Raw genomic sequence first — 21,453 nt, forward strand, 5'->3', positions numbered from 1 at the left:
GTTTTATTAAAGTATTTGAAAACGAACCTTATTCTGCAGTTAAATCTGTAATTTTATGTTATTTTACCCTCTTCTGCAATCGTAAAAGGGTTAATCCTTTTTTTTTATTTTACATAATACCCTAATTTAAAACTGAGAATTAGAGTCGTAAATCTTGAACTTCTGCTACCGTAAAGAGAAAGGTTTTTATGTAATTATTTTTCATTAGGTACTTGGTTTTATTTGCATAAATTGGGGTATGTGTTTTACGTTTTGACTTATGGTACGATACGTTTGTGCTGGAAATTATAAAATCCTTAATCCCTATGTAAAAATTATTACAATAATAAGTGTCACGAATTTAATAAAAAAATTAAGTAGTTTACAGTACCTACAGCACATGTGTGGAATAAATATATATATATATATATATATATATATATATATATATATATATAGACCTCCATTAAAGTATGTTTCGCCAGTAGTTGCTACACTAAGCAAGCGGGCTGGTTGAGAACCGTAATTAGGCTTTGGTGGTATTTTAAGAGGGACGCTGCTGCCCATCTCTCGAACTAGATATCATATTTTTACAAAACTTCATGATTTCAGTTTATTCAGCTATATATAGTCATGTAGTCAAGCCAAAAAAATTATGTAGAACTGTAGCCGTCTACTTTAAGCAAATAAAATGTTATACAATTGTATTGTATTGTGAAATCTTTTTTTACGTAATTTATATTAGACACATTAAAATATTTATTATACAATGGCGGACTTATTCCATAAAGGGATCTCTTACAGTCAACCTTTGAGAAACTGAAAGAAAACTATAAAATGTGCAAGGGTAAAAACCGTAAAGGAGGACGAGAGATTGAACTCCTTAAAAAACATCTGTAAAGCCTAACTGGCTAACTAATAAAATATATACAGCGAGAAAGTCTATACAAGTTAATAAAATTAATTAAGGCTACTCTTTTTTTATCCAACTTAGAATGGCAATCAAGCTGACGGTCTACCTGATGGAAAGTGGTAACCGTCACCTATAGACATGAGCAGTATCATGGAAATAACAGAATATGCTGTTTCGCCCATGATACCCGCCATGCGTTGCCATTCCTGAGAACTCAGGAGTTATTATTCCTCTGTACCCTGTAAATTCACTGACATATCCCATACTTAAACCAAAACACAGCCATGCAAACACAACTGCTATACGGTCGAAACACGAATAGGACAGAGGTTTGGGTATCTCTATATTGGGCAAGTGACTTTTGTAAACATTTTTTTTTTTTACTTTTTAGGACAAATAAAATTCACTTATAGATTACTAATAAATAGAATATAAAAATATATAATATTCTGTATTGAAATATAAATATTTATATTATTGAATTTAAACCGCAAAATAGCGTACAAAATAGGGTTCAATTCGCAGCAAACCGGTTTCGCAAAGATTATTTTGCTTTCTTTAATTGTAAGAAAATTAATGGGATCGCGACAGGAGAAGCCATGCGAAACTTTAAAATAACTATTTTACTAATTTTATTTCATGTATATATAATTTCTGCTTAGTAAAATAAAACCTTCCCAATAAGATTAGAGAGAGTAGAAAAATTGTTAGAATGGAGAACTCTGACTTAACCTAAGGTCGAAAACTTTGCGTTGTTACCTACCTCTCTTAACTTGACGTTACGAGAGATCAACTAAAAGCTCGACAGCCTGCGGCTGTAACTTATAACTTTAACGTTGATGGTATTCTCACATGTTTATGTATTATGTTTCGCAATTTACACTAGAGCAATTATTAGACCTCCTTGGGGAAAGGGATTGTTGTTAATTAGGGTCTAAAAGCCCCATTGCCAGCAATATACCCTGTCAGTTCGACGTTCACGCGATTGCTTCTGTAACCATCTTGATATTTTTTGGAATCTCGCTAAATACAGTGATCTTTATAATCTTAACACTAGATACAAATTCTAACTTACTGTTCCGAAGTATCGTTTAGAAAAAAATAATAAAACTTTTATGGGAATGGACATTAAATAATAAAACACCGAAGAATATTTTAGATCTACCTTTTAATCAGTACAAAACTGTTTTTTTTTATGGATGATAATGGAATGGCAACCCCGCCCGCGCTATCGGTATACACTGGGGGGCACCAATGAGGGATGATTGGTGAGGATGAAAAGGCAGGTCAGTTAGCCTATCATGACGAATTTAAAGATAAATTAGTCAAGATAGTTTCCAGGGGGAACCGCGTGGAGGTTAACCTGATAAGGTATATTAATAGTGATGGGGACTAACCTCCCCATTACTAACAATCCCTTCTCCCTAGTACAAAACGGTTAGTGTTTTGGATATCAGCTGCACTTCTGATACACCTAATTTAAATTTGCTTTGAGATAAAATGTGCGAGATAAGGGGAACCCTTGTAACTAATAATACAAACATCTTGGAATTTTGATACGGAAATCTGTTTAATCAAGTAAGTTGGAGTAGTAATCTGTCGGAGGGCTACAAACTTAGATGAGGAGTCAGGCATGATGAGCTGACCTCACCTGTTCTGTTTAATTTATATGTCAATCATTTGATTGGCGGACTCGGTGGGACCAGAGTTGACTGTCATATCGGTGGTGCAAGACGAAATAATATTTAGTTACATGGACAACAATAACATGATCTTGCTAAATCCGCCAGGCAATAGTCTTTAAAAATTGATTGATATATGTGAACAATATGTAAAAATACATCTTTTAACATATAATGTCAATAAAACAATTAATTAAATTTTAAACACAGAAAAAGACTTTAATAATGGTTTTCCCAAGAACCTACAGCATGGGGTTCTTCAAAAGAGGGGTAAAGAGGTTTATTGAGGGTCGGCAATTCACGCGTAATACCTCTGGTATTGCAGGTGTTCATAGGCTACGGTAACCACTTACCATCAGGTGGGCCGTGTGCTTGTTTGCCACCTCAGTGGTATAAAAAAAAAGTACATTTAAGTATGTCGAATATATGTACTCGTAGGCAGAAAATCAAGGAGATGATAGTGATCTGGAGAGACAAAGGCATATAGAAGCAATATGCTGGGTAGACGGTTTAACCACTGTTCGAAGGTAGTTAAGTTGACATTATTTATGACCTATTGTTAGGCTTTCTACACCAGCCAATTATGGTACGAATATAGTCATACAAAAAGAGCTTATAATACACTTTATGTGCAATACAATAACGCATTCCGAGCGATGCACAACTTACCGTGGCCTAGTATAGATAGATAGATAGGTAATTTATTTACATTACTTACAGCACACAAATTACAATAAAAACATACACATAATACACAGTAAAAGAGATAAAAGAATGAAAATAAAAAAGCAACAAAACAAAAACAAAACAACAAAAAGCAAAATATACAAATCAACAATTTCCTTTCTTTCCTTTCCTTCATGCGTGTGCCATAGTAACACAAAATGGTCACAACTCAGTTTATTGCTTTGCCCTTAAAAGAGCAAAACACTGGTATAGTATTATATTGCCTGTGCCATGGTGACGTAGTGCGTTTGACACGTTCGCATAGAACAGGTTTAATGATTTCTTTGCTATTTCGCGTAAATGTAAAGCAACATTGAAATTTTAAGAAGAGATTAAATGAAAATAAGTAATACTATTTTGAACATAGTATTCCTAACTGCGTACCTGATGACCAAGGAATTTATAATAAAATGATTTTAGTTGGCATTTTATGAATTGATGTTTGTATAATGTAATAATATTAAAACTGTAATTAATTAAAATTTAATTATTATCGTAATGAATGTAAACTATGGGCAATATACCTGAAATAAAATTATTTATTTTTAATACGAGTGTATTATTGTATTATTGATAAAGTGGTTTGAATTTAAATTGAACGCAATTGGCTAATAGACCTGTTTTCATCCTCACCTATCATCTCTCACTGATGCCCTGTCAGTGTATATTGACAGCACAATCTAGACTACTATTTTATTATCAATCATTAAAGAAATAATCCCTCTAATATTACAAATTAGTAACTGAGTAGATAGGAATATATTATGGATATTGAACGGTTATTATTACAAAATTTAATCAAGACTCTTCAACAATCTTTCCCTATTAATTAATAAGTAACTAAATACTAATTAAGGAAAATAATAAATACTACGTAAATAATTTATTGTTCGTAACAAAAATTCGTAAACAATACTATTAGCTAGCATTAAATCTACCTTTTGTATTATTTAGCTTTAAAGTTTTAAATATGTCACTATCGAATCTCGAAATATTTAATATGATTTTCGTTAGATGACTATCGCTCTTTTGCTACAAGAGTAGGTAAGTACTATTAAATTAATACCGAGAAATATTCGAAAATGTGAAATCTATATATTTTAATAGATGACACAAACAGAGCGAGTCTTTTGATGTACCAAAACACTCTTAATGAAATATGAATGCCTATTCCAGACTTTTGAAGTTATAAATTGTGATAAGAATGTCTAAAGTTAGGTATTATGTTTCAACCCAACAGAACAAATTTTTACATACGCCATGTGGTCCCACCATAGTATAGTCCACTCCATTTCCCGTGGGTGCCGTAAGAGACGACCAAGGAAATTTAATGGTCGAAGGATGATCAGCAGCGAAAGTTGTGCAGAAATAATGTTTCGTTCATAATCCTCAAAATACATAATACCAGAGGGAGACTTTGTACAAAAGACGTTTGCTTAGGCACCTCTATCCCATTTATGTTTCAACCGTGAAACAATTGTTTCCATGGCTGTGTTTCGGTTTGAAGGGTTGGTTATGGCAGTGAATTTACAGGGAACAGAGAAATAACGCCTAAGTCCTCAGGAATAGCAACCAATGGGGGGTATCAAGGGCGAAACAGTATACTCTGTTATGTCCATGGTACTGCCTTATAGCGTTTTAGTGGCTGACTCAATCACTATTAAATTTTGATATATAAGTGCTATATAGGACAGAGAAGATTATAGGTGACTTTTTAACTCGGTCAGTAAACATATTCCGGTCACGCGGACATCGGCGCAATTAAAAGCTAATAGAATTAAAGAGCCTAATTCTTTGCTTTGCTCATTTTAAATGAAATAAGCAGTGAAATAAAAATGGTTTAAATAACAATATAATACCAACTTTACGATTCTTGATTAATAAACGACGACCTAAAACTTCTGCCTCTTAACATTTTTTAATAAACCGCTTTGGAAATTAGAAAGAAATGAATGAGTACATAATAAAGAGAAAAGTAACGACTTAAAAATATAGTTTTTAAGATGAGATATCTATCTATATAATTTAAGAATCAAAATGTATCTTTCTTATCAAATAACTAAGCTATTTGTTATTAATAATACATAAATCAGAGATACCTACATAAAAAATATTGTACAAGATTTTAACTGTATTTGCAGCGTTTTCTAATACGATTTATTATTTTTACCATATTTGGAAATATTTTTTCTCCAAATTGATACGATTTCCTTAACTCTAATCCAACTACAAACTACGCGAATGACAAATAAACAATTTATTTACCTTATATTACTATTTTTATTGGTATATTCAATGGATTTATAACCTATTAATATAATAAATTCGAAAGTTTATGAGTTGGAACGATGTTTGTTACTTTTTCATGCCAAAACTACTAAATGGATTTGAATAAAGTTGGGTACACAGATAGGTTATATCTTAACTTATTGCATGGGATACTTTATGTATTGGTCCATGCAGGTGGAGCCACGGGATAAAGCTAATACTGCTATGTAAATAAAAATTTAACAAATTTCCCCATTTTATTTTTCTTAGAGAGTTTCAGTTCTTTTAAAATTACGCGATTAGTTATATCTGGTATCATTGATGAACCTAAAGTAGACATAGTCTGTATCTACTATAAAATAACAGACATAGTTTAATTTTTCAAAACGTCTACAAACCAATTACCTTAATTATATAATATAGTTTCTGTTAATTTTTAATAATATTCATATATGGTTTACAAACGACAGGATTTTGTATTTTAGATATTAACAATTTATTTATTTAATATATATATTTTATATATATTAATTAAATAAGACTTTCTGGGTGAATAATCAACAGATTTACCTTTTATTTTCTCTAAGTATGTGTCTATGCTAGAGTAGAGTATAAACCATACATTACACTAACATTTATAATTCTGTAACAACAAGAATTAATACGATTTTTTAGTTAAACTTTAATAATTTACCTGAATTGTCTCGATGTTTCGATCGTGTTACACCGGCTGTGGTCACGTGTAGATTGATGTACCGCTGTCATGTCTCTGCTTCCGAACCACGAGTATTTTCGTCTACCCACTTATTGTCATGCATCACACAAATTCCGTCTTTATTCTTTATCTATAAGTCTTTATTTGATACTTTTAAACTGTAAATTTTGCAACATAAAGTTTGAAAATTGATACGTTGAATACGTTTAAATCTAACGCCGAGTTCAGAGGAATTGGAAAACTGAATATATTTCGTAAAATTGTGGCAAAGACTGTATTTGACAACTTTATTCATTTTCCAAACAGGGTTTTTGGATCTATTCTACATCTTTTGAAAGCATGCCTCGGCTCCGGGATCCTGGCGATGCCAGCTGCCTTCAAGAATTGTGGTCTGATAGCTGGCTCAATAGGAACACTCTTGGCAGGTCTTGTTTGCATTCACACAATCCACATATTCGTGAGTATAATACTTAATTATAACTTGTTATCGTATTTTATTATTATAATTAAAACCAAGTAAAGCCGGGGCGAGGCACAGCCACGGTTATTTGTTTTACATTAGAATGCATATAGGTACACAAACTTCTAAGTAGTTGTGTCATCATCGTCATCATTTCAGCCATTATACGTCCACTGCTATACCCATAGACTGCCATAAGGAACGGTTAATTTTTGTAAAGAAATATATTAGGTAATAAAGGAATATTCTCAAGTGACGACCTCGTACGAGCAAACGTAGTATAGGGCGACCTAACAAGATGGAGTAACGACCTCAAATGCATTGCAGGGAGTATATAGATGCAGATAACTCAAGGCCGTTCCTTATGGCAGTATATGGGGATAGCAGTGGACAGATAATAGCTGAGATGATTTCACATTAAATATCACATTTAATAATAATATTAAATAAATAGATACTATTTATAGTTCTCTTCGCACGAATACAGCAAAAATAAAAATTACAAGGAATAACTGACGCACAGAAAACAATAAACGGTCTTATCATGCGTGTGTGTGCGCAGTGAGCGTGATTTGTGTCACGAATGTAGTGTGAACCGCGCTGAAATTTCGCAAAACAAGGATTTAGTAGTGGTCGTAAACAAATGTAGAACGAATCGTGGAATTTTCAAATATCCACAAGGCAACATTTGGTAGGATTTAACAATGTACCATTCAGAGCTTCTCGTTTTATACTGTGCAGGCTTTTATCCGGTACTTCGTTCTCGTAACTGGGATAAAAGGTAGCCTATCTCCTTCTCCGCACCATATAATACGAATATACGAAAATATGTAATGTTTGGTTAGCCGTTAAGACGCTATAAAGTGATAAACAAAGTCACTTTCATATTTATAATATTATGTTAGTGAAGATTAACTAAGAATATAAAATGGAAGAGAAAATCATATTACGGCGACCCTAAATAATAATTGGGATAAGACTAGGAAGATGATTGGATACCAAATCTTTTCGACTCACGTAAATTAGGAAAAGCTCTTATGTATTAACCTAGAATAAATTCATCTGGAACACATTCACAACTATTCAACTATTGAAGTATGACCGAATATATCTTTACAGGCTTTAAAATATATAATATTACCTAGTATTTGTAGATCATGATAAAAAAGCGCACACGCACACGCACACGCACACGCACACGCACACGCACACGCACACGCACACGCACACGCACACGCACACGCACACGCACACGCACACGCACACGCACACGCACACGCACACGCACACGCACACGCACACGCACACGCACACGCACACGCACACGCACACGCACACGCACACGCACACGCACACGCACACGCACACGCACACGCACACGCACACGCACACGCACACGCACACGCACACTCAGACTCGCACACACACACGCACACACGCGCACACACACACACACACACACACACACACACACACACACACACACACACACACACACACACACACACACACACACACACACACACACACACACACACACACACACATATATTTTATTTACGTATATATGTGACTGGGTTATATTGATTGATAAGAATAAAAAGTAGGTAACAGCATCCCATATATGTGGACACCAAATTTCATAATAATCACTTGCGTTTTTAACATACCAAGAGGATCAACAAACAAACTTACTGTCACATACATGATATTAGTAAGTATTTGCAATTCTGTCTGATGTTTAAGTTCAATTTTCCTTTATTGTTTTAGGTTAAAGCATCTCAAAATATTTGCATCGACGCGAAGAAGCCTTCGATGAGTTTTGCTGAAACTTGTGGCGCTGTGTTCACCTACGGTCCAAAAAGTGTACAAAGTTGGGGAGGATTTGTCAAGTTAGTATATAAGTTTCTTTTATTTCTATAAGTTTCTTTATGCAACCATGTATAGTGAACAAACTGACAGTTTATTTGATGGAAAGTGGCTTATAGACACATACAGTATCGTGGGCATTATACGATACATTTATGGTATAATTTACGTTTCCATATTTGGGGGCATGCCATGTACTTTCATTACCATATCCAATCGATTAAACCGAAACATCGACTGAAAAGTGCTTGTAAATAATGAATTTTATTTACAAGCACTATATATATATATATATATATATATATATATATATATATATATATATATATATATATATATATATATATATATATATATATATATATATATATATATATATATATATATATATATATATATATATATATATATATACCCATCTTGGAATATTAACCATCCACCTGGCTTGGTTTTGTGCGGCCATCCGCACTCAATATGGCAAATTAGTAATAAATAAACAGCTTTTGTAAAATCTGTTATTTATTATATATTATAGGATGGTTGTTCTGTTTTAAATTTATATTGAGACATAAACACCTGTATATATATGTTTATTTACGTAAATAAAATACTTAAGTACTTCCATCACTTCTGTTCCTTTTAATCTATTTAATTAATATATGTAACATGTAACGAGGAATAACTAGATGGGACAGATAAAAGAAGCGCTAGGTGTCATGTCGTATAGGGAGATCAAGGGTATCGCCTGGGATAGAGCTGGCTGGAAGAAGATGCATGAATTAGTTGCACCGACAAGAGGAACCTCTTAATTAAAAAATAAATAAAAAAATATGTAAGGGTATTTATTATTATTTATTATATATTTTCTTAAATTAGACGTACGAACATATTGTTTACTTAATAGAAATTAAAATATCTATTTAAAATTTATTGTGATTATACACGAATCTATGTATTTGATTTCTCTTTATATAATTGTTTGCTAGATTTATTATTTTTATTTCAATGAATTCTGCTTTAGAATTGGGATCGGTGTGTTTATTCAACATCATTTGTAGAGATAATAATAACATATCATATTTTAAAAACCACATTTTGGGTATTCATACAAAATTATTATTTCTATCAACATTCTCGTGTTGGTGGAAAAATAATACTTTTATGTTTTAAAATATTTTATGTATTTTATCAAATAAAACTCTAAATAATATTTTTTCTTGACTAAATAAAGGAAATTTTAATAATCTTACGTCTATGTGAGCTAGACTGTCGATTACTGTTCTCAAATTAAATGTAACTAAGTCTCACAAAGCAGAAATCGATGCAATAAATAGTGATGTACTGACTTGAATATCTGCAATATATATTTTACTCGAGAACATAGAATAGAAATTCGATTACACGGTACTCGAATACAGGTGTTCACTGTTCTGTGTTCAGATGTTCCAATAAAATATACCGAAACGCCAGGAGAAATAAAAATATTTATTTACAACGAGATCAGCGTGTAATAAGGTCATATTTACTACAACAATAAAAATCAATCACTATATAGGTAAAACTTTTTACAAAATGTAATACTAGGGTATTAATATTTTCATGCAGAGACTTAATTTTTAATTGCAGTCTAAATTTGAACAACGCCATCTAATGGGTAAATGTAGTACTATAAATCTTCTGCCGGATTAAATATAAATAACAAAGAGGAAATATTTATTTAATTAAATTTTTCCTAATTGCAAAAGACAAAATGATTAATTGAACATTATATTATATCCATTAAAAGTGAGCTACAACAATCGTAAAGTAAAAAGTACTCGAGTAATCGTGTATTTATCCACCGAGTTCTTAAACTCGAGTCAGGATTTGATTGTTTTTTAACGAGTATCAAAATACTTCAATAAAGAAAAAGAAAAACTCGGCATTTCAATATTGGTAAGTCTTTAACTTGAATTAGTTACTTCCACACATTTACAGTAGCATCCCTCTGTGACAAGTTTTGTTACATACGAAGACTGCTGAAGTACTTGAGAAGTTCGAAACTTCAATCATGTTCAAATGATCTAAACATGAATTTGCCGAATTCAGTCTAGTCTAGGTTTAGATGTTGGGGCGTCAAGTTCGCATACAAGTCTTGTCTAACTAGTCTCTTACCAAGACAGTCTAGTTATCTAGATGTGACAAGTGTTTTAACGTCCAGTATTTAAAGCTTAAATGTAATTTAAATCTAGTGAAGTCACGACAAACGATTAAATAAATAAATAATAAATACTACACAATTATACCAATAGTATAATTCTTAAGCTATGGACTTGTTGGCTGTTATCTCACAGCATGAGATAATCTCAACATCTGGAAGTATAACCCAGAACAAGCAGTTCCGAGCCAATTTAGATAAATTTATTTCTTGAAATGGTCTGATTGTGAAACTAACCCGGGACCTCATTTTTATATCACAAAGGAAGCAAACGAGCATACAAATCCTCTAATGATAAACGGTCACTGTAGCTTATGGAGATCTGCAATATAAGAGATATCTCATGCACATTTCTGACTCTAAAGTAACCTTAATATGTCTCTTTGAAAAGTCCCATATCTTAGTCTTTACAGAAAACCTCAGCAAGGATCTCATTCTATATTTTGAATGGAAACTCCTGTACATCTGTCTAAAACCGTACTGTACATGACCACTTGGATTCCAATAAGTGAGGGTGAATTCCCTGTTGATGGCGATATATAAAGTGGCGTTTAAATTTAAAGGCTCGATATCATCAATAAGTATGAGCCGTCAATTCATCCGCACAACGGCCCAAATTAGAGGCTAAGCACGGAAAATGGAATCCTATTTCATGAGCCGACAATTCTCATAGCTTGTCTATGAACCAAGTCAAGAGGACTAAGCTGGTATCCAGATTTTTCGGTCCATAAATAAGAACAGCACTTTATAAGAGACCAGACTTGCGACTCATACAACAAAGCTCTTTAGATACCAACTTGACTTTATCTTCAAGTTAATTCAAGAGACAGAACAGAACTCAAGAGAGCTAAAATCGTCGATACCGAGGATCATAATATTTTTTGGAGATGTAACGGATGTATTTTGGAATTAAGGACTCACAGCTAATGGGATTTTCTTAGTGTTGAAAGTGCAAACTTTAGTTTTAAACGGTTTAAACTGGAGTAAGTTTATTCGACCCCGATCGGAATCTTTAGTGAGATTACTCGTACCCTCGATTTCAGGCACAAGTTGTTCTCGGTTAATCTCCACAATGTAGAAAGGGATATTAGCATGGCCCATGTACGTATTATATGTCGCAAGTACTATCATTTGCATAACAGTGTGCCTGCCGTTGCTTTACGGATGAAATCTTCGTACCTTCTCTAATCTTGAAAGAGTATCCTTAAAAGAAAAATTATTCTAGTATGTTTATGCTCAATAAACATTTCAATTTTTGTAATGTAAACTTAAAGGCAGTATTTTGTATTTTTTGTTTTGGCGAACTTTTCTTAAATGAAGTGAATTCTTTTATTGCTCGACTACATTTTTAAATAATTAATAATAATAATAATAATCATCATCATCAAATCAGCCTTTAAGTGTCCACTGCTAAACATAAGCCTTATCAATAAGCGAAATTTTGCTAGTTGTTGCCACACTTAGCAGGCGGATTGGCAACCGCAGTTAGGCTTTAGAAATATTTTAAGAGGGCCACTGCTGCCCATCCCTTGCCCTCCCTTAATCGGCTCTTACGATACCCACGGGAAGATGGAAAGAAGCCTATTCTATGCCGGGACCACACGGCCAATTAATAATATTAATAAAATACAATTACGTACATTGTTTTTATGTTGTTTTTTAAAATCTACACATACCTGTATTTCCTTTCTCATATTCAATTCTAGTGTTTTATTCTTATATGCTCATTCTGTTACATTTAACATAACAGGTCGAGCCAGAAAAGCGTTCTGTTAATAAAAATTCCACTGGCAGACACGATAAGTTTTTTGCGAATGTTTAACACAATAAATTCACGTCAGTTACGGTGTTTTAATAAATTGAACTAGATAAATCTATGTAGCTTTAGGAAAAACAAATTAGTACTTTTTATTATATCCAGAATGACATATTAAATTGATAGACTTTCTGGTAGAGATTGGAACCGTCTCTTAACATGAACAGTACAACGAGCATCACGGAATATACTTTGACGCTCATGGCTTACCTCATGTGTTTGCCATTCCGCCTGCGAGTAGGACAGAGACGTCCGAACTAACTTATATTGGTTACTGTTGTACCAAAGTCGAGTACCTCTGTCCCATTCGTGTTTCAACCAGTTGTGTTTTAACTGTGTTTCGGTTTGAAGGGTGGGATAAATTTACTGGGTACAGAGGAATAACATGAGTCCTCAGGAATGGCAACGATCATGGGCGAAACAGTATACTCTGTTATGTCCATGGTACTTTCTAACACTGATACTTTCCGTCAGGTCGTTGCCATTCCAAGTTATATAAAAAAAAACATTTTTATTTAAAATTGCTAGATGCAAAATAGAGATTAGTGTTAGTTTCTAACACTGATATTGTCTTGATGTTCACCCTGCTTTCATCTCACTATAGTTAGAATTTAGACATAAAAATTTAAAGTTAATATGGCGATGGATGGGCAGCAGCGTCTCTCTTAAAAGATCTTTAAAAGCCTAAATGCGTTTGCCATGACAAGCGTGTCAACTACTGACAAAACTTCCCTTAATGGGAAGGCTTATGTCCAGCAGTTAACGGCAGAAATGATCGTAATAAAATTTAAAGTTAATATATTTAAAAAAAAAAATGTAAAAAATGGGACTACCCAAAACAAAACAAAAAAAAAAAAACATGACAAATGACCTACGAGATAAAAAAACTTTGGAAGAATTTACCAAAAGGAGACATTGTTCAAAAGTTGTTTGAATGGATACCTCTATTTCATTCGAGTTTCTGCCATCAAACAGTTGTATTCCCATGGCTGTGTTTCGGTTTAAAGGGATATGGAAATGAAATTACAGGGTACAGAGGCATAACACCTTAGTACTCAGGAATGGCAAAGGAAGGGCATGGTGATATCATGGACGAAACAGTATACTCTATTATGGCAATAAATTATATAAAAAAAAGTCTTTACAAGTTATTATCATAGATAAAATAATACATTATTAATATGTTATTAAGTACTGTCATAAATAAAGGAATGGTCAGTCGTTAACTGACCATTGCTGAAATGAGGCCTCTCCCTTGGGGGATTTGCCAGTAATTGCCACGCTTGGCATGCGGCTCGGTAACCGCAGTAGGCTTTGGTGAGACTTTGTACAAAACTCGTTTGCTTGAGTCTGTCCCATTCGTGTTCAACCGTGTAGCAATTGGGTAGCGATTTCATGGCTGTATTTCGGTTTGAAGGATGGGATATGGCTATGAAATTACATGATACAGAGATAAAACAACTTTTTTTTTTTAAATAGATGATAGTGGAATGGTAACCCCACCCGCGCTATCAGTATACACCGGCGGGGCACCAGTGAAGAATGATAGGTGAGGATGAAGTAGGTCAGTTAGCCCATCGTGATGAATTCAACAAGAATTGTTCACGATGGTTTCCAGGAGGAACCACGTGGAGATCGACCTAATAAGGTATATTTCTAGCAAACTCCTGTTGGGGCTGTCAAACTCTATTGCTAACAATCCTTTTCTCCCTAGACAAAACAACTTAGTCCTCAGGGATTGCAACATATGAACGACATAATACAGTTATGTTATATTCCTGGTACTATTCATATCTATAGACGACAGTTAGTATTTTCCATCAGGTGGGTCGTCAGATTATTTACCATTCTAAGTTGCATAAAAAATACCTCTGCCTACATTTTCAAAATGAATGTGATGATATGTATTTATATTCCTAATAATAAAGTTTAATGTCTCATTTGTTTCAGAACCCTAGTAGACTATTCAATGGCGTTAACATACATTAGTGTATTGTGTGTTTATATTGTTTTCATTGGATCGTCCTTCAAAGAGGTAAAGCGAATATTTTTCATACAAAATGTATTTAATTTATTCCCTATTTTGTGTGATGAATGGATATGGCAGGCTATTAATTTGTTTCAGTGAATATTGGTATTTTCATTAAAATAAATTAAATTGTATTGTTATAAAATAATTTAATTATATTGATATTATGAATATGAAAGTTTGTAAAGGCTGTTTATTTTATATTTATATATACGTTTGATTCTGTATGAATTTCAATGTAATTTATTGTAAGAAAAGACCATGATCAATGGTTATTTCAAATATGACATTTTATACAATAAATTTGAAATAACATAATGTAGAAAATCTCGAATCCTTTTTTTTCTTAATAACATTATATATTGGCATATTTATTATTATTTTTTTATAACAGAATTACAAGTTAAAAGCCTACTTGACGGAAACATGTAACTGTCATCGCCTATAAACATGAGCAGGCGTGGACATTACAAAATACACTCCGTGGTCCCGCTCATGCATTGTATTTCCCAAGTACTGAAGTGTTATTTTTCCATAGCCCTTAATTTCATCATTATATTAGCTGTCCGCTACTAAACATAGGCCTCTCCCTTGGAGGGTTTTGTCAGTAACTCTTAGCAGGCGGATTAGCAACCACAGGTAAACTTTGGTGATGTTTTAAGAGGGACGCTACTGCCCATCTCTGGACCATTAACTTAGTCACCTCTTACGATATCCACGGGCGATCTCTCTTATGTCGGAACCATACAGCTTTATTTTCATAACTACTATTTCATACTAATATTAATACCACTTTTAGGTATTGGACGTAGCCCTGCCAGAGTACCAATTGTCTATACAGATGTACTGCTTCATGACCCTGCCGCTTCTACTCATAATCTGTCAGATACGGAACCTCAAGTACTTGGTGCCATTTTCAGCAATCGCCAACATTATGATTTTGGTGGTTTTTGCTATTACTATGTACTATATGTTCGTTGACCTCCCTCCATTGAGTGAGAGGGAAATGGTTGCTGATATTTCACAGTGGCCATTATTTTTAGGTAAGTACTTTATTGTCTTGTAACTTTATTTTTTATATAACTCTATTACCATAGTCCTCCTATATTTAGGTTGCCAATAGTTGCCATGCTTGGCAGGCAGACTGGCAACCATAGTTAAGCTTTGATGATGTTTTAAGAGGACTTGTTTAATATAACACAATGGAGCTTCTATTGGGACCCAGTTTTCAGTTAATTGACATGGCTTAATCATGTTTTTACAATTTTTAATATACAAACAATGATAATGTTCTAAAAATACTTTACAGGAGAACAAAAATATTGTAGGTAGTAAAGAAATAACTATATCGGCGCCTGCCAAAAATGACATATGACAAATGTTCATTGTGCAATAATACAAAAATAATAGTAACAGGCATATAGGTTTTTTTATGGGTGAAAATGGAATGGTAACCCCGCCTGCGCTAATAGTATACGCCAGCGGGACACCAGAGAAGGGTGATCGATGAGAATGAAAATAGGTCAATAAGCCCATCAGGAATTAACCATGATAGTTTCCAAGAGAAACTGGATGGAGGTTGATCTGCTTGAGCATATTTATTTGATTCTTAGTCTCCATTACTAACAATCCCTTTCCCCCCAGCACATAGGCTAAAAACAGGGATGCTGCTGTTCATCCCTTGATAATTAAGTTCCCTCAGTCACTTCTTACGACACCGACAGGAAAGGAAGGGGAAATTATTCTTTTGCCAGAACCACATGTCAAATATTTTTTTTTTCTGCAACTTAGAATGGCAAATTAGCTAACGGCCCATATAATGGGAAGTCGTAACCATCGCCTATATAAATATCACCATCGACATATACATTCTTACTCTTCAAAACTTAAGTGTTGTATCCTATAATTTCACTATATCCCCACCATTCGAACGGAAACATAACCACGCAGTCACATTTGTTTCATAGCAGAAATACGAATGGGCCAGAGGTTCTTTTTAATGGATGAAGATGGAATGGTGCATCCACCTATGTTAACAGTATAAAATGGTAGAGCACCAGTAGGGAATGATCACTTAGTTCATAATAGCGAGTTCGCTAAGATTAAACTACGATGGTTATTAGGGGGGTCCGCATGATGGACGATCTAATAGGGTATATTGCTAGCAATAGGGATTAATAAACTCATTACTAATAATCCTTTTTCTCCCAATGGGATAGAAGTACCCATGCAAATGGGTTTTGTTCATAATTTCACTCTTTTTATTGAAGTATCTTCAATTCGTATCGCTGTTTATATTTTAGGAATAGGAAGAGTTTAGTTTATTAAGTTTATTTCTATTTTATTTTATTTTCTGTCATACTAAATTATTTATTTATCAGCAATTTACGCTGAATGGCAAATTTTTGCCACGTTCCATAATTTAGAATTTTATTCTTTATCAATCGACTTCTATTGTTATTACAAGGAGATTCTCGATTCCATTATATGGTTTTTTTTTATTTTTGTTACCTCATAACCCCATCAGCTATAAACCGATTTGGAAAAAGTATTTTTTTGTTATCTGAAATCTTGTCTTGAAAATGTTATCTAATAGCCCCATTACTGGCAATATACCCTCTCAGGTTGACCTCCACGCGGTTCTCCCTGGAAACCATCATGTTTAATTCTTGTCAAATTCATCATGGTGGGCCAACTAACCTGCATTCATTCTCACATATCATCCTCCACTTGTGTCTCGTCGGTGTATACTGATAGCGCGGGCGGGGTTACCAATCCATTTTCACCCATTAAAAAGAATATATTTTGCTTCCTTTCATGTACTATATTATTTTATGTAATAAAATATCTGTGTGGTGACAAAATAAGTATACAATATGTTAGCACTATTTTTCATCTTCAAAGATATCACAAATAACGCTTGGGGAAATAAAGGTTAATATATCAAAGCTAGAAAAGAAAATTTAATATAACCTACTCTAAGTTACTAAGCTAGCATTGTAATAGTAAACTAATATGCTTCTTTTATAGAGGGAAACTCGTGTCCAGCAATGGAATATACATATGTTGTATATAGATGATAGATTATATAGATTTTTAAAGATTGATTGATGGTGATAAAAAGTAACCCTAAAGATTTTTATCCGTCTCAAATATTTAATTTCATGACAATTGGTTGAGCCATTAAAACTCTAAGAGCAAGGCCGGATTATCCATTAGGCAGTGTAGCCAATTGCCTAGAAGTCCGCCATCGGCCAAGGGCCCGCGAAACAATGTATTATTTTTTGAGAAAATGTCTGATTGAAAATTACCTATGAAAATTTGTTAAAAAACCCACAATGAAAATATTACTATATATTTATTTTATCGTCGTCCTTTTTCAGTATATTTCGTAACGCATTTCAAGTTATTATATCGCATGAGGGATATCATGGGCGAAACAGTGTACTCTGTTATATCCATGGTACTGCTCATGTCTATAGGCGACGGTTACCACTTTCCATCATGTGGGCTGTCAGCTTGTTTGTCATTCAAAGTTGTATAATAAAAAAAAACAAAGCATATTTGTATTACGAAAATGTGCTATTCTCGCATTTTATTTTGTGGGAAGTCGTGAATTATTAAGAGAGAAATTTATGGAAGCAATTATTCTCACCGTAGCTTCACAGTACATATAGACAAACATTTTGTATTAATGCAAGAATCTTCAAAATTACTATTTAAAAATGCTTGTAAACAAGTCTATTTGGATAAAGATGATATAAATTTGAATTTTAATTAAAACTCACTTTTATTTAATTCAAACTTACTTTTACATTTATAATATTAGTGAACACTAGTTTTTAACTGAGACTTTGTTCGTTTACCCAGAATGTATTTATTGACCAGGGAAAAAGTATCCCATCATCATTTCAGCCATTATTCATCCACTGCTGGACATAAGCCTCCCCCATAGACTGCCATAAAGAACGGTCCTGAGCCACCTGCATCCATTGACTCCCTGCAACGCATTTCAGGTCATCACTTCATTTAGTGCGGGGTCGCCTACACTGCGTTTGCCCGTACGGGGTCGCCACTCAAGAGCCTTTCTTCCCCATCGATTATCGGTTCACCCTATATTCTAAGTTAATTTGTCAAGACTCCAATAAGTAGTAACAAAAACAAACTCACTTTCCTATTTCTAATATTAGTATGAACTTGGTTAAAAATATGTATTTTGTTTTTGCATAGCACTGTGATTTTTGCTATGGAGGGAATTGGCGTGGTGATGCCAGTGGAAAACGAGATGGCAAACCCGCAAAAGTTCCTCGGGTGCCCTGGAGTGCTGAATATTTCCATGGTGATCGTTATAATTCTGTATGCCATCTTCGGATTCTTTGGCTATCTTCAGTTTGGAGACGACGTTAAAGGCAGTATCACATTAAATCTTCCCCAAAATTCTATGTAAGTAATTTTCGCCTATTTATGCAAAAAGGTCAACATCATGCTTTTAAGAGAGTGTTCTACCCTTAGACTATATAGATAGAGCATCGAATATCGAATGTCAACATTTAGTCAGCTTAATGTCAACTATATTTAGCTGACTCAATTTGACATATATTTTTTATATCAAAATAAAATGCGCCAATATTGTAACATTGACAATGTGTCAACATTTAGTCAGCCAAATGTTAACTAAATTTGGTTAAGTCAATTTGACACATATTTTTTATATCAAAATAAAACGCTCCAATATTGCAACATTGACAATGTGTTAACATTTAGTAAGCCAAATGTCAACTACATACATTTAGCTGACTCAATTTGAAACATATTTTTTTTATATCAAAATAAAACGCGCCAATGTTGTAACATTGACAATGTGTCAACATTTAGTCAGCCAAATGTCAACTACATACATTTAGCTGACTCAATTTGACATTTTTTTTTATATTAAAACAAAACGCGTTAATGTTGCGAGCTTAGATTATATAGACAGTGTCTCTATACAGATGCTTCAAAAAAAGTGGGTCAACTTTTTTATGATTTTCCGTGATAAATAACTATAAGGTCAACCAAGGTAAGTGTGACAGTGAGGCAAGTGTAACAATTGGTAATAATAGGCTAAATAGACTATCTTCTTCAAACCGTCATATATTGGACAATAAAGGAACTTTCAAGCTATCTTACAGTGTCACAATGGCGTACGTAACGTCAACTGTTTTATCGACAGACAACATTTTGTCTAACTACTCAACTGACAACAGATCGCATTCCATTCAAGCATTCTGTTTTTAGTTACTGTGTGAAGTTTACGAGTTATTTCGACAAGATAAAAGGTAAGTAATACAAATTAATATTAGGGCTTTACATTTAATATGTCTTTGTAAACTTAAATCCACTATTCCTTAAAATATCTTTACAGTTACACTTACCTCGCTATAAAACTAACATGTTCAAGTGTAACAGTGTCACGCTTACCCCACTCATTTTCTATGAGAATAACATAACTAGTAATGAACATCTCGAAATAGAATATCGACATTTTTATTAATCGACTTAAAAAAAGTTAGGTTATCGATAGTATTTACATAATTTATTTGTGTTTACGTTCTTTCTATGATAATTTATTTGTTTTGTTTTAAATCGCAAGGAACTATGTTAGAAAAACTACCGACAAATACTCTCAGGAAATATTGGAGGAGGCTGTCAAAGCAGTACAGGAGCAACGTATAACGGCGTATAAAGCTGCAAAAATTTTCGGTGTCCCTAGACCCACTATAATTGCACACGTATATCGAGGTGTCAAATCTAAGTCGCATGGAAGGCCTACTGTATTTACACCAGAGTTTGAAAAAAATATTGCGTCAATGCTTCACATCATGGAAAGACATAGCTTTGGTTTGACTTAACGCGAAGTAAGAGCATTAGTTGCCCAATACGTTCGTCTTAACGAAGTTGATACTCCGTTACGACGAACGTATTGGATACGTGAAGATTGGATAAGAGGGTTCAAAAACAGAAACAAACTTTCAATTAAAAAACCTCAAGGAGTGGAAATAGCAATACAAAAAGCAGCAGACCCATTTCTGTATATCAAATAATATAATACAAACATGGCAATATCTACGGTTTGTGTCGTATCCTAATTTATACACTTATCCTTCTTAAACTATCGATATTCTGTATTCTTAAATTGTCGATAAAATAATTACCTAATGACATCACTATTTTGTAAGACTCCTGTTACACTATCGCCATTTGGATAAAAAATCCGTTATTTCGTAAAAATAGAAATTAATATCATTGCAGCAGATCATAAAATATGTTGACATGAGTAAATTTTACGGAAATTTTGACAGATAACACAAATACTGGAGTAAACTGCGAAGAAAATAGTAAGTGTTACACTTACCTCAGGTTCGGGGCAAGTGTGACAGTCCTCGACTCTCATAGGTTTTGTAATATTTTCTCACTTAATAGCAAGATATATGTATTAATTTGCTTGATTAAACAAATTATCATAAAATAATAAACGTTTCAAAACAAAAGTCTTTGTATTTTATCAATACAGAGTAGAATTATTTGAAAGAAAACTATTGTACCAATAAATTTGCGTCACACTTGCCTCGGTTGACCTTATATGAATCTTTTATAACTTCGATATTTATTTTTTCTTATAATTTCTGCATCTTTTTAATGCGTAAATACTAAATTTATTTATATAATAATACGTCAATAAATACATTGTATTTGTAAGTATTTAGAACACTGATAAAAAACTACTCGGCTAATTTGACAATAAGCTGACAAAAAGTTG

At 33.4% G+C, this 21,453-nt stretch overlaps 1 protein-coding gene across 1 annotated transcript in view; it reads left to right on the forward strand.

Annotated features, from left to right (window-relative positions):
• The window catches only part of LOC113523514 (proton-coupled amino acid transporter-like protein CG1139), a 42,616-nt gene that overhangs the window by 12,822 nt on the left and 8,341 nt on the right, over window positions 1-21,453 (forward strand). The window contains exons 4-8 of the mRNA XM_052895299.1: window positions 6,590-6,740; window positions 8,514-8,635; window positions 14,576-14,660; window positions 15,454-15,701; window positions 18,885-19,097. Of these exons, the coding sequence (XP_052751259.1) occupies window positions 6,590-6,740; window positions 8,514-8,635; window positions 14,576-14,660; window positions 15,454-15,701; window positions 18,885-19,097 (819 nt within the window). The remainder of the gene's footprint in view (window positions 1-6,589; window positions 6,741-8,513; window positions 8,636-14,575; window positions 14,661-15,453; window positions 15,702-18,884; window positions 19,098-21,453) is intronic.

The sequence above is a fragment of the Galleria mellonella genome, unplaced genomic scaffold, assembly GCF_026898425.1.
Source record: "Galleria mellonella isolate WM207_F2 unplaced genomic scaffold, CSIRO_AGI_GalMel_v1 utg270, whole genome shotgun sequence".
NCBI classification, from domain to species: Eukaryota; Metazoa; Arthropoda; class Insecta; order Lepidoptera; family Pyralidae; genus Galleria; species Galleria mellonella.